Source organism: Rhinolophus hipposideros, assembly GCF_964194185.1.
Source record: "Rhinolophus hipposideros genome assembly, chromosome: 9".
Lineage (NCBI taxonomy): Eukaryota > Metazoa > Chordata > Mammalia > Chiroptera > Rhinolophidae > Rhinolophus > Rhinolophus hipposideros.
This window is the reverse complement of record NC_138055.1, coordinates 38,205,663-38,219,616: the sequence shown is the minus strand read 5'-3', so window position 1 is coordinate 38,219,616 and position 13,954 is coordinate 38,205,663. Positions and strand designations below refer to the sequence as shown.

Below are 13,954 nucleotides of genomic sequence, written 5' to 3'. Positions count from 1 at the left end.
TGTGGATTTAAACTTGCAAATTTTTCTTTGGCTTTGCAGATCTATACCAACTAACACAGAACTTAAGACTATTAAGTTATTTTGTCAAGTATTCATTCATTCATTCATTCTACCATTTAACAAGTGCCTTTTAAGCCCCAACATTATTTCGCTCTCTGTTCTCAGCACTGAAATACAGCAGTGAACAAAACAGACAAAATACCTGTCCTCTTAGAGCTTATATTTTAGTGAGGGAGACGAGACAGACAAGATAAATTTGTAACATGTAATACATGAGAATGTGATGAGCCCTCAGAAGCAAAAATGAAGTAGGAAAGGGAGATAACAAGTGGTAGTCAGAAGAATCTGAGATAGCATGACCAGGGAAGTCCTTGCTAGGAAAGACCCAAGGTGAGGCAGGGAGCCTTATGTCTGGAGGTACCTGCTAGGCAGAGGGAACAGCCAGTGCGGAGGCCCTCAGCTGGGGGGAGCTTACTGGTGTGTTTGAAGAATTGCAGTGAGAACAGTGGCTAGAAAAGATTGAGAGGGGCAAAAGGTTGCAGGGGCAGGCAACTCAGGGTGCGGCCTTGTAGGTCATAGTATGGGCTTTAGCTTTGTTCGGGAGTGAAATGGAAAGGCATTGGAGGGTTTGAGCAAGTAGTGCCATGACTGCACTCATTTTTAAAAAAACTTTTATTTATTTTAAGTGTATTTTTCCAGGACCCATCAGCTCCAAGTCAAGTAGTTGTTTCAATCTAGGCGTGGAGGGCACAGCTCATAGTGGCCCATGTGGGGATTGAACCAGCCACCTTGTTGTTAAGAGCACCGAGCTCTAACCAACAGAGCTAACCAGCTGCCCCTGCACTCATATTTTGATGGGATCACTCTGGCTGCTTTTTTGAGAAAAGTCAGGGGCAAGAGCAGAAACAGATTGATTAGCAAGCCATTGTAATCCAGGTGAGAGATGATGGTGGTATAGATAGAATTGTGGCAGTGGAGGAGTGGCAAGGGTGTGTGTGTGTGTGTGTGTGTGTGTGTGTGTGTGTGTGTGTTTGTAACGTTTTACTTTGAAATAGTTTCACAGAAAATATGTAAAACTAGTACACAGAATTCCTGCATAATCTTCACCCAGATTCCTCAAATGCTAGTCAATGTATTATGCTGTTTGCTTTTTATTCTCTTCATAGCTATATATAACATTCTTCTATAAAGAAGACTTTTCTCTCATCAACTGGGGAAGAATTACAGTTTCTTCTTTTAAAAAAGGCAGGGTAAATTCCTTCCCATTATCAGTTTTCAACCAGTGTCTGAAATAAGCAGCAGAAGGTGGCATGTCTTTCATTTCCTCTTTCTTTTGGGCTCTTCATTCTCAGAAAAGCTGATATGTAGGTATATATTACTCCCTGAAAATTCTGGTCTTCTATCCTGTGTTTCTTATTTAAATATAGGTCTTCATGGTATCTCCATCTGAGCACTTTTAAGTATTTTGTTTTGATTGGTGGTGGGTTTGTAATGTTTTTCATGTGAGTTTGTATAGGTATTTTGTTTTTGGTTTTAGTGTAGGGATTTCATTCTTGGGTTTATCTCAAAGGAGTTGTGATGGTGGTGAATTTAGTGTGCATATTTTATTCTTCAGTAGCCCTGTCTTTCAAATCATGGTTTTGTGTTGAAGCTTGTGCCTATTGAGATCACAGGATTTGGATTTTTTGGTTTCATGAAACATACAGTGCTTTATTGTTTGTTATAACGCTATATTTTTTCCCAAAGCAATTTGTATAATTGATAAGATTGGTAGTAATTTGTTCATGTGTGCTTACAGTGCAATACATATTCTTTTATTGTAATGAGTTTGGTTACAATTTTTTTGTTATGGAAAACTTCAGTTAACCTCCATATACCATTATCCATCCTTAACAATTTTGATTCATGGACATTATCTTGTTTTAGGTATACACCCACCTGTATCTGCCCCCTACCGTCCTTTATTACTGAATTCTTTTAGAACAAATGCCTCATCATTTTGCTCACAAAGTTTCAGTATTTGTATCTTAAAGATAAGTGCTGTTTTTTAAAAAATATAGCCACATTATCTTTAACCCAAGTTTTAGTTTAAAATACTGAAGATAATTCCTTAGTGGCATCAAATTAACAGGCAATGTTTACAGTCTTCCCAGTTGCTTTTCACAGTTTTTGTTTGTTTGTTTGTTTGTTTGTTTGAATCAGGTTTAAGATGCGATCTGAATATTGTATTTAGCTGATGTGTCTCTTAAGTCTCTTTTAATCCATTTCTTCCTCCCCTCTCCTTTTTTTCTTATAGTTTATTTGTGAAGAAACAGAAAGCACTCTCTTCCGCCTTTCCCACTTCCTCCCCACCCCCTTCCCCAAAAATATGTTACATATCTCTATCAGGAATCACATATTTTTTTATTTCTTTTTGTTATACCAGCATCCATGCCTATATAGAAAAGTTAATTGGGGATGGCAGGGATATTTTAAAAATAAATTATACATGTATAGAATAAATTACCTGTCAGTTGACTTGCTTTTTTAATGAAGCTTTATTAATTAAATACAAAGTATCAAATTGGATATATTATGCACTCAATTTTTATTATTTTTAGGAAGAGTATCTACCAAAGTGTTTTTCACTCTTTTTGCCCTACTTGGTCTCTTCATTTGTTTCTTCGGACACAGATTCTGGAAAACAGGTATTACGTCTGATATAGTTGGTATTTACATGCCTCGTGATCTTTTTTCTTAAATGTTGCAGGGGAATTTATGACCTATAAGGAGAGAAAGCAACTGCTTATCTTCACTACCTTCATAGATTTGTGGCTAGGTTCTTTTAGTAGAGATTGCACCGAGTTGCTCTGCATTTTTACTTTTTTCTTGTTAATGGAGTACAACCTCTTATTAAGAGGGGAATAACATTTGAGTTGTTCAGCAACCGCTTCAATTGCTAGATTGGCTTGCTGGCTAAAGATAACAGGTTAGAAATCAGGATGTCAGTGTAAAAATATGTGTGGATTTTGATGGTGATGATCAACATGGTTTCGGATAAATCATGTTGCAGGGCTCCGTGTGCAGTGAGATTGAAGTATGTGTTCCGTCCTGGGAGGTTCAGACAGCACACGGAACCCCACAGTCCTCAGTGAAACCAGTGCAGGGAGTAGAATATAAATTATACTCACTAAAATGATTTGAAATTCTTCGGATTGCCTTCTAAGCAACTGGCGTTTACAATGACTAAAAAAAAAACCAAAAAACTTATTTAATTCATTCACAAGAAGTGAATATGACAGCATCAAGGGGAGCGTGAACATAATCCTGATTTCATGAAACTCTATATATTTGCTTTATTGTTTTAAAGGAAGTAGCAACTCCTTTCCCTCCGTTCCTATACTTTTTTCTTATTTTGAGAAGAGACTATTATGAAGAATATTTAATTCCTCAAAGTGTAGAATGATTCTGTAACAAAGAATTTAATTGCTAAGCTGTATGCAAGGTTGCAAAGAAATTACTGGGTATTTTAATGGATGATGACAATGGTTGATTGTTCATCCTAAATAAGAAAGGATGAATTAGAAGAAGATACAAAAGTCACATTTTGCTTTGGAATATTTTGTTCTTTTTTTACCTTTCAAGTTTTATTTTTGCTCATGTAACAAATTGAAATTTAGTGTGTAATTTCAGATCAGACACAGTGACAGAAATACTACTGTTGTTTTAAGAAGGAAGTATACATATATTAAAATGAGCTATGAAAGTAACAATGAACAACTTAGCAATTGAAATTGACCTTGTTTATATAAGAAAGTATGTCTTATAATTCTTTAATATTGTACCCATTTAATAGTAATATTTCTTTTAAAAAAGTAATATTTACTCCGTGACTTCTAAATTTATATATACTCCAATTAGTTCTAAGTTTCTCTTGCCTTATAGATAATTATTTCTCTTATCTGAATGCCCTAATGTGTAAGCATGTATTTGAGATTAGATATTTAAATTGCACTGTAAAATGAATACCTAACCATAGCTTATGTTATTTTTCTCTCTTGGTTTGCTACTAGAATTATTCTTCATAGGCTTTATCTTTATGGGATTCTTCTTTTACATATTGATTTCAAGACTGACACTTATTAACTACGATGGTAAGTAAAAATAATATAGTTTAATTGGGTGTTCAAAAAGGAATATGCTGTGTTTCTACTCTACCTTTTCTTCTACAGTTTGACCAGTATTGTGTGTGATGTCCTATTATGTATGTAAAATAATGGGCCACTTATGCTCGAAACATCTTTTCTTTTTTAGACTACTCATTCAGACCTTTCTCTTTCAAGTTTTTAATCTGCATGTAAATTCCTTGATACTCAGGAAAATGAAGGGCCATATTGATTATAAACCTGTGTTTCAGCAATGTGATATATTGAAATACGAGATTTAAAACAATCAAAATGTTAAGATTTTCTTTACCTTAAAATAAACACAGTTCCTCCTTCCTTGTCACGTTTAACAGAATGCTTGTCACCCACCCCCCCTTCTTCCTCAGCCTCAATTTATAGGTTGTGCTAAGCCTCGCCTGTGGCTGTACTGGGAGGTTTAGCTCCCTGGCTAGTTCCCATGCTTCAGACTGTCCCCTCCCTAGAGGCAGCCCAGGCAGTTTCATGGCACCACTGAAGAGTCCACCAACCTTCTGTTGGTGCTTGACCAACAGACAGGCTAAGGATGGCTTTGGTAGTGGTACCTTGTGTCTAAAGCATGCAATCGGGAAAGCTACCTCTGGTCAAACAGTTCATCTCCCTTGTGCAGTTCGTCTGATTCTGACAGCCATCACTGGAAGCGTTGGTGGGCTTTTCTTGGTAGCTGCTTGGTGGCGATTTGGAATCCTGATGCTCTGTATGCTGTGCGTTGGACTAGTGCTGGGCTTCCTTGTCTCGTCAGTGACTTTCTTCACTCCACTGGGTAAGAGATGTGTAACTGATGTTTGTGTGTTCAGTTCATTGTTTGAAAGGTCTTATTTGGGCTTCCTAGGTGCAAATACTGCCCATCAGGGATTTGGGGCCTTCTGTAGAGTACTGGAGATTTGTATTTGATGATGTGGCACTTTTAGGAAGGCCAACACAAATAAGAATCCCTGTTTCCTCAAAGGCACCCTGTACTAGATGACTTCCAGTATGTCTTTAGAGGTAGCTTTGTACCTATTTGTTGTGATGAGGGTGTGTTTCTGTTAGAATTAATGGAGGTGAAGGGGATTCTTAATATATGGCAGAACAGTGGTTTTTGTTCTTTCATTTTTTCAAATCCTGGAACTCTTTATTCAAATGAATCTTAAGCAGAAGCCCACTGTCCCACAGATAAATTTGGTGCTGCTCTGACAGCAGCTGAGTTGGGGGACCTGGTACTTTGTTCCCAGTCTTTTCTTGTACCCCTAACCTCCTCTCCCACCCTTTGCCACACTCAAGTGTCCCAAGGTACCTACTTGTAGTCATCCTAGGGCCATAGCACAGGGATGGTTCTGGGGACTTTTTCTTCAAGTAATTCAATTTCTATCAATATTTAAAATCTGGTTAACTATTAAGTTAACTTTCTTTGCAGTTGTGCAGTAACTCACATTCCCTAATTGTCAAAAATTCAAAAGAAGCATCTACATTCTGAAGTACTCTCTTAAGGCTATTTTTCTTTTCTCTTAAGGCTATTGTTCTTGTGATAATGTTTGGTTCTTATATTACAGATTAAAGTTGATGGGAATGTTATAAATATAAGTATACCTGTCTCTTGAGGCTGTCAGCTCTTGAGAACACGGTATAATGGAGTGCAGTTGCCTCGCTAAAAGATTTTTGTTTTAAGACCAGAAAGAATTGACAACCTGTGTGTTTTCTGACCATTCAGACCCATTGTTCTGATTTTAGCAAACCTATAGCCAAGTTCATTCCCACAGCCCCTCCTGCAGATAGCTTTTTATCTACCTGCAAAGCAGTGTTGTTTAGACGTGGCGAAATGACAAATTTACAGGGATGTATGTTGAAAATGTAGACATAGGGCCGTACTCTAAATGTGCTAAATCAAATACTAAATGCCGTCCCCCACCCCCGCTTTTGTTAATGCTTGGTGCGTAGAGGGATAATAGGTTAGAATTTTTAGTAGTTAGTATGCTTTTGATGGGTAGAAATAGCATAAATTTTGAAGTCAGGAGGAAAACATAAAACCTATGAGATGTGATCAAAAACTACGGTGAATGTTTAAATTAAAAAAAAAATGATTACAGTAAAAGACACATTGCCACTAATAGCCCTCAGAACACTCCTCACTTCGAACGCACTTATCCCATCGTTCTTGCCACTTTCTGAAGCAGATCTGGAAGTCCTCTTTCGTGTCTTTAGTTGCACTGTCGTGGCTGCCTCGATGTCCTGAATTGATTCAAAACATTTTCCTTTCATGGTCATTTTGACTTTGAGGAAGAGCCAGAAGTCACACGGTGCCAGATCCGTGAATAAGGTGGATAAGGACACACCGTAATGTTTTTATTTGACAGTATACCAGTATACCAGATGTTTTTATTTTCAGTATACCAGAAGTGATGTGTGACACGGAGCCTTTCCGTTGTGATCAAGCAGTATGGTGAATGCTGCTGCTGAGTGCCATCCAATGGAAAGGCATGGAATACATTTCAATACAGGAAACCATTCATTGAACCCTAATAACAAAGGGTGTGTGACAAGTTTCAACTTGTTTAGTGCAGTCAGTCAGGTGTGAGCCACAGTTGAGAGAAGGTGTGTTTTAAAGTGTGCTATAAATCATTCTCCATCATCACAATGCTCCATGTCACACATCGCTTCTGGTATATGTCAATTACTGTCATATAAAACATTATGGTGTGTCCTTATCCACCTTATTCACCGGATCTGCCACCATGCGACTTCTGGCTCTTCCCCGAAGTCGAAATGATTCAGGACATTGAGGCAGCCACGACAGCGCAACTAAAGACACTCAAAAAATAGGGCTTCCAGAACTGCTTCAGAAAGTGGCCAGAATGAGGGATAAGTGTGTTCGAAGTGAGGGGGAGTATTTTGAGCAATGTGTCTTTCACTGTAATAAATTTTTTGTTAATTTAAAACATTCACCACGTGTTTTGATCACACCTTATATATTTTGTGCAGATTAGTATAATTAAACTTGAGAATATGATCCATAAATTCACCTCATTACAGCATGTTACAATTTACCTTCTGAGACTATGGGTTCCAAGGTCAGATCCTCTCACTGCAGAACTCCCACTCTGCCAGGAGTGGGTCTCAAGTTAATAGGGCCACCTCCAGTTGGACTGAATTATGGTGTCAGTGTCAGTATTAAATAACTGTCAGGCTTATATTCTTGCCATTTCAACTTAATTTATAAATGGTAGTTCTAATATATTCGTCCTGGGTTAACCCAAGGTGTGCTGCATTTTGGAGAAAGTTTTGTAGGAGCTGATTAGTGGTCAGCTCCTATCTTTCTGATAGATTAGGAAATTACGTCTTACAGTATGCCGTGGCTGAGTAGGAAATGCATTGATGGCAAAAATCTGTTGAATGGATGTTGCTGCTTATATTGGGTGGGAGTTCATATGGTTAACTCTGAATGCCATTTACTTGTATTTTTTACTTTGCAGTACAAAATCATGGAATCATAGAAGTTTAGAGCTAGAATGGATGATTTGGAACTTGGAGATGAAGTGGTTCAATCTTCTCGTTTTATGGGTTAGGAAACTGAGGCCCAGCATCACAACTAGTGAATGGAAGAGCTTGGACTAGTCCAGCCTCTTCCAAATTATCCTGGTAATAAATGCAGAGCCTTTACCTTCTTGATTTTCCTCCTGCCCTTTGACCTTCTAGGACACATCCTTCAAAGGTGACCTCATTGACACTTAAATGGATACAGTCAGACTTCATTTCTAATTGTCAACATATTCCCGGGTGTTAACATTAAACCTTTGATGAATGTCCATGCTCAGATGTTGAGAAAATGAAATTTAACTTGTTGAACCTGTTGTTTACTCTTGATTTCTATTTGCTTTTTCAGGAAACCTAACAGTATTTCGTAATGATGGTGTGTTCTGGGTGACCTTCTCTTGTATAGCGATTCTCATCCCAGTAGTTTTCATGGGCTGCCTAAGAATGGTAAGTGTTTCATCAAAAGGCAGATTTATTCATTATGTTGTCCTGGACCTTCATTTGTTCACTTGTAGCATCATTTTGCATGTTTTATTCACTAGGGAGAGCTTTATGATAATCTGTATGAGATGGTTGATTTTAAATTGCCATGTTACTATGAAAGCAAGAGAAGTTGTAATTATGATTACCATACAGTGTTTCCTTAATCAAGTGGAGCAGGTTATCACTGTTAATATGCTATTAACTGTGGGAGCAGAGAAGGTACGGCTCACTATAATGCAACAACCTGATGGATCATTAGCTGTTTCTCCAGAAAAATGGTTCACCTAATTAAACTTTATACTGTTGAAATTCTTAACACAGGGAAGATATTTTTTATATAAGGTAAACTGTGTTTTAAGAATTCACTGGGTATCGAAGATTATTTTCAGTTTATCTTTTCAGGTAACCTTTATTCAGCTCTATCTAATACTTGGCCCTTTTTCATGTTCCTCGAGGGAATAGAAGTGACTCCCTGTGATTGAAGCCAGTGATGAGAGTTAGAAACTATTCTTGTTCTGCCATAGGTGAAGCCTAATCTCTCCCACTTTTCCACAGCTGAACATAGTTACTTGTGGATTCATTGGCTCCTATTCGGTGGTCTTGGCCATTGACAGTTACTTGTACACAAGCCTTTCTTACATCACTTTGAATGTACTCAAGAGAGCACTCAACATTCATTTCCGCAGAGCTTTCACAAATGTGCCTTTTCAAACTAATGGTAAGATTCTAAATCCAAGATTAAGAGTGATAGTTAACTAGGAATATTGGACCACCTGTGCTCATAAGAGCTCTTGGTAACTAGGTGGAAAGAAGGTTCACTGGTTGGAAAAAAAGTTAATCTGATACAAGGAGGAAACTCAGACCATACAAATGTTATTAGAGTCCTCTGTTAATGATGACTTATGCCAGATGGAAAGAATTGAAATTTGTAAGGTAGTTGAAGTTTATACTTCTAAAAATCTACTAAATTAACTTTGTTAAGAAATTTCTAAACCAGGATTACTTAGGTTTACCTGGTCAATTCCCAGTTGTGAGAAAAATGCTAAGAATAAAGCTTGTCACCTTGTAGATTGGGGTGGGATGAGGGATGAGAATGACATCCTGTTTTTCAAGTCATTTAAAGAAGCATGTTCCTCTCCTTTAAAGAAGCATGTAATATGCTTATTGAAAGTGAAAGTGACTTTCAGTCAGTTAAGTGTATTATTTCCTCAGTTGTAACATTTCTACCCATTAAAGATTTTCCATTAACTTTTTGAAGGAAAAAACACTACGAAATTAAATGTTTACAAAGATTGTAAGATATGTTGGTTTCAGAAATATTAAAATAGGAGCATGGGAAAGCATGCCTTAGAATTGAAGATGTATAAATGCAATTGTGATCGTTATGAATATTTAAGGGTAAATCTATTTACTCTCCTGAACCTGCCCTCATTGGATAAAAGGTTAATGGTAGAGACCTTGAAATCTATGTGTCTTGGAAGTTTTACATACAAGACAGTATTTTGCCAAGCCTTTTGCTAGAAGCTCAGTACATTTTGTGGAATCTCTTCATTCATTTCTGTACCCACTCTTTATGAGCAAGGTGGGGAATGGGGAAGAGAGCATGGTGGCATCTAATGTTCTGTGATGTACCTTTGTGAGGTGTAACTAGATTGCTGCCTTCTCCTTGTCCCCAACTCTGCCTGTGGGCACTGGTCATAAAATACTGGAATGGCAAGGATCCAAACCACTGGTTCCTGTACAACCTTTCAAATGCCTGTGATAGAAAGTTCCTATTTTCAAATGTAGTAAGACTGTAGCTTCCTCAGTCATTCCTTGGTTTGCAAGTGAGGAAATGATATGTTTGGACAAACTCACCAGAAAGTCTAATATTAGTAAAAAGGGATGACACAGATTTAGGCTCTGAAAGGTTACATGGTAGATATGTGTTAGGTTTTAAAATACAAAAGTTCAAACTGCTTTTCTACCATTTTTTTAGACTTTATTATCCTGGCAGTATGGGGGATGCTGGCTGTCAGTGGAATTACGTTACAAATTCGGAGTGAAAGAGGGCGACCGTCTTTTCCTCCCCACCCATACAAGGTATGGAAACGAGAGAGGGAGCGCAGAGTCACGAACATTCTGGATCCTAGCTACCACATCCCTCCATTGAGAGAGAGGCTCTACGGCCGATTAACCCAGATTAGAGAGCTCTTCCAGAAGGAGCAGCCAGCTGGAGAGCGAACACCCCTGCTTCTCTAAATGCCAAAGGGCTCAGTCAGTGTTATCTTGAAGTCCAAGTTGGGCAGTGCCTCAGCTTTGGTGTTTATGTCCAGCCGGCTTCAGCAGTCTCCAGTGCAAGTCTAATAAGAAAACAGGCTTTGGTATCTGTGCTTCGTATGATATTGTGGTGTCCTTATTGATATGGGGTAAGGATATGCCAAGGAGGTTGTGATCATTCTAAGTGAGAGTGAGAAAGATGACCAAAAAGCTGGTGGTGGGAGGTTATTTTCTGTTTTTGAAATATTTAACTATATTACCTTTTGGTTTATATGGTCAACTTGTTCCGTTATGTAGATACGCAAAAAAGAAAAATAAAAAAAAACCTTGATTCTCCTGCAAAGCTCTGGTGTTTCTTTTTATAACTATTTAAACAATTCTCTCACCTCAGTCTGTCTAAACCTGGGGGGTAGGGGCACGGTGGGTGGTTAAAGTGTTAGACTGAATCTTTATCTGCCATCGTTTGGAGGTTTAGGGATTTCATACTGGGCCTTTGCACTTCAGAGTACAAAAGATGGAAAACTACCTGATATTCTTACTAAAAGCCGTCTGATGACTTTGTTGCATCGTTTGTAGTAGTATGCATTATCAAAAGGCACCCTGTCGCTTATTTTCAATTGTGATAAAATACACATTTACTGTATTAAACATTTTAACTGTACAGTTCAGTAGATACCCTTTGTTTTTGCCTTTTATTGCTTAAAATGGTAATTTAAATAGCTAAGTTACTTCAGTTATTTGAAAATAGGTCAATTTTTATAGATAATAGAACTTTTATATGTATGATTTATTTATATTCTAAATAATGGCTTGGTTTTTTCTTTCAAGCTCCTTTAGTTTTGACTGATCTCTAATTTAAACTGCATTTAGATGACACATCAAAATTGTTTTTTTAGGATACAAATGGCTCCTACTTAATCTATAGTCCCATTAGTAAGGTAACCTTTTAAAAATTTGCATTTTGTAGTTCTTTCTGCCTGCTACATTAGTTATTAGCTGTAAAGTACATTTTCAAAAGATTTTTCTTCTATACAAAGCTTTGTACCATCTGTGTTTTAAAGTGAGGGAGCCAGAAACTATTCCGGTGGTTAATAGATCTGCTTTTTAAATTAGGACCTTGGAATCTCTATGGAGAATCCCTTCAGTTTTGCTCGTATTTCCACCACCAGAAAGTACCTGGATGCCCTGGGCTGTATACTACGCCTCGTGGCCTTTGCTCTTAACTGTCAGAGCCTCTGCCACCAGAGCCTCTGGCCTTGGACTTGAAGTTGGTGGGTGACTCTGACAGGCCTGAGTGACAGGGTGGTGTAGTTGTGGTGTGCACATTTGTGAGTTAACTGAAATGATGCTGCGTTTGAGTTTTTCAAAGTATAATAGATTTTTGGAATTTCAGGTAACTGGAAAACTTTCAACTTTTGCTTTTAAAAGTGTTTTGGAAAGGCTGAAACAAAATGAAAAATATAAAACTAATCATTTTGCTTTGAAAAATTATACATAGGTGTTCATTTATTGTTCTGTAATCCTCTGTTTATATAACTGCTGTAACACTTAAAGAAAAAAATTTTTTTACAATTCACTGTCAGGATTTTGGCTTCTGCCCTACATACATTGTAACGTTATATAGAATGTTTGTTGAGTTATTTTCTATACCATCAAAATGCACTGCCAATGAGAATGTAAAGAGAACACTTTTTTAGAGAATACAAATTGTTTAAATATTTTTATGATAATTTGTGAGTAATAAAAAGCCAGTTTGTATAATTTTTTTAAATAATAAATACCTATTTTGAAAAAAATGCTAAGTCTCATTATTATAAAATTCTTTACCAGCTATATTTATACTATAGCAATAAGACACGAGAGGAGAGTTTCATAGCCATAAAAATAAAATTATTTAATCAGGACAATTATTTTTAAAAATCAGTTTAAGCATAAATGAAATAATAGGAAACGAAGGAAATCTGAGGCAAACTGATGTCTTTACTGGATTAATTTGTGTTGGTGTCATTATCACTTCAAGTGTGTCAAATTGAAGAATAGTAGTAGTATTAATGTGGGTAGTTAATACTGTTTTCTAAATGTTTTGGCACTAATAATCTGTTACAAGTTAACTACAGGTTGCCAAACCACAGCAGCTAATCAGTGCTGTAGACTAGTTGAGTTCTGTAGAAGATGGGATGGAAAACTGATTCTAACAAAGAAATTGCTAGAATATTGGACCAGGAATGGACTTGAGAGATCATGTTACCTGATCCCTTTATACCTGAGGAAATTCTTTACCAAGGAGTCAATGATATGAAGTCATTTATAAAGTATTGTCAATCCAAAATTTGGGATAGCTGACTCCCTATCCAAATGTGCTTTATACTCTTATCATAATGAAAATTTTAAATCATTGATTATTTTCAATTTTCTTATGTTGAATTGGTAGGAAGCTCCTAATGTTAATATTGCCACGATCTCTTCTTTGGTGGAGTTACTAATTTTATGTAGTGAAAATGTGTTTTTCCAAGTTAATTCTTTGAGGTCATGGGCCATTTCTTATTTCAAAAAATACATGGTACTCAAAATTTTCAATATCCATACATACTTATCTCCATAGCAGCATTCATATGGAACTTTTTGGTATAAATTTCACTCCTTGATGTATTTGATACCTGTTAACCTTCATTAAAACCCCAGAATTCTTGGGTCTAACTTTCTGAGAACTGGACCTCCCCCAGAGCTTTCCCATTGTTTTCTTTTTTTGTTATGGACTGAATTGTGTCCTCCAAATTTATATGTTGAAACCCTACCCGCCCTGCCCCCCCAGAACCTCAGAAAGTTAAAATGAGGGCATTAGGATGGGCCCTAACTAATCTGACTAGTGTCTTTATAAAAAGAGATTAGAATATACAGAGACTCGAGGGGAAAATCCACGTTAAGAACAATGAGAAGGGGGCCATGGGCAAGCAGAGAGAGGTCTCAGAGAAAAACCAACCTTGATCTCAGATTTTTCAGCCTCCAGAACTGAGAAAATCAATTTCCATTGTTTAAGCCGTCCATGGAATCTGTGGTATTTTTGTTATGGCAGCCCTGTCAAACTAATACACTTGACAAATCCTTTTACCCTGATTGTTGACTGAGAGATCTCTAGGCAGTTTGGCTGCTGTTTGCAAGGACCACTGTATGAAATTGAGGTAGAGAGGTGTTCAAGTAAATGGAAACATGGGCTTACCCACGGACTAAAGTAGAATCATTTACGTTGGGGAGGTTGGCACGTCTGAATCAAGCTACGTCAACACAAGAGGCAAAAATTAAAAAAAAAAATAACAGTGATAGTAGTCTTTGACTTGGATTTCATCTTCACTCGTTCAATAAATATTTGTTGAGTTCCTAAGTGTTAGGCATTGCCTTGGGCACTAGGAAAAGATGGCAAACAATACAGGCATGGTCCCTCTTCAGGGCTTAGAACGTGATGAGCTAGATACTAAAACGGTTACACAAAAGAGGTACAATACGTAATGAAAATGTATAATGGA

General features: G+C 37.2%; 1 protein-coding gene across 4 annotated transcripts in view; it reads left to right on the top strand.

Annotated features, from left to right (window-relative positions):
- Positions 1–12,222, top strand: part of TM7SF3 (transmembrane 7 superfamily member 3) — a 30,264-nt gene extending 18,042 nt beyond the window's left edge. For 3 of the 4 annotated variants that reach the window (XM_081060943.1, XM_081060941.1, XM_081060942.1), the window contains 6 exons: positions 2,601–2,687; positions 4,053–4,133; positions 4,792–4,944; positions 8,041–8,138; positions 8,730–8,892; positions 10,153–12,222. In XM_081060943.1, coding sequence (XP_080917069.1) covers positions 2,601–2,687; positions 4,053–4,133; positions 4,792–4,944; positions 8,041–8,138; positions 8,730–8,892; positions 10,153–10,415 — 845 coding nt within the window. In that variant the 3' untranslated portion in view covers positions 10,416–12,222. The remainder of the gene's footprint in view (positions 1–2,600; positions 2,688–4,052; positions 4,134–4,791; positions 4,945–8,040; positions 8,139–8,729; positions 8,893–10,152) is intronic. The other variant, XM_081060944.1, reaches the window with a different exon arrangement.
- Positions 12,223–13,954: the final 1,732 nt, after the last annotated feature.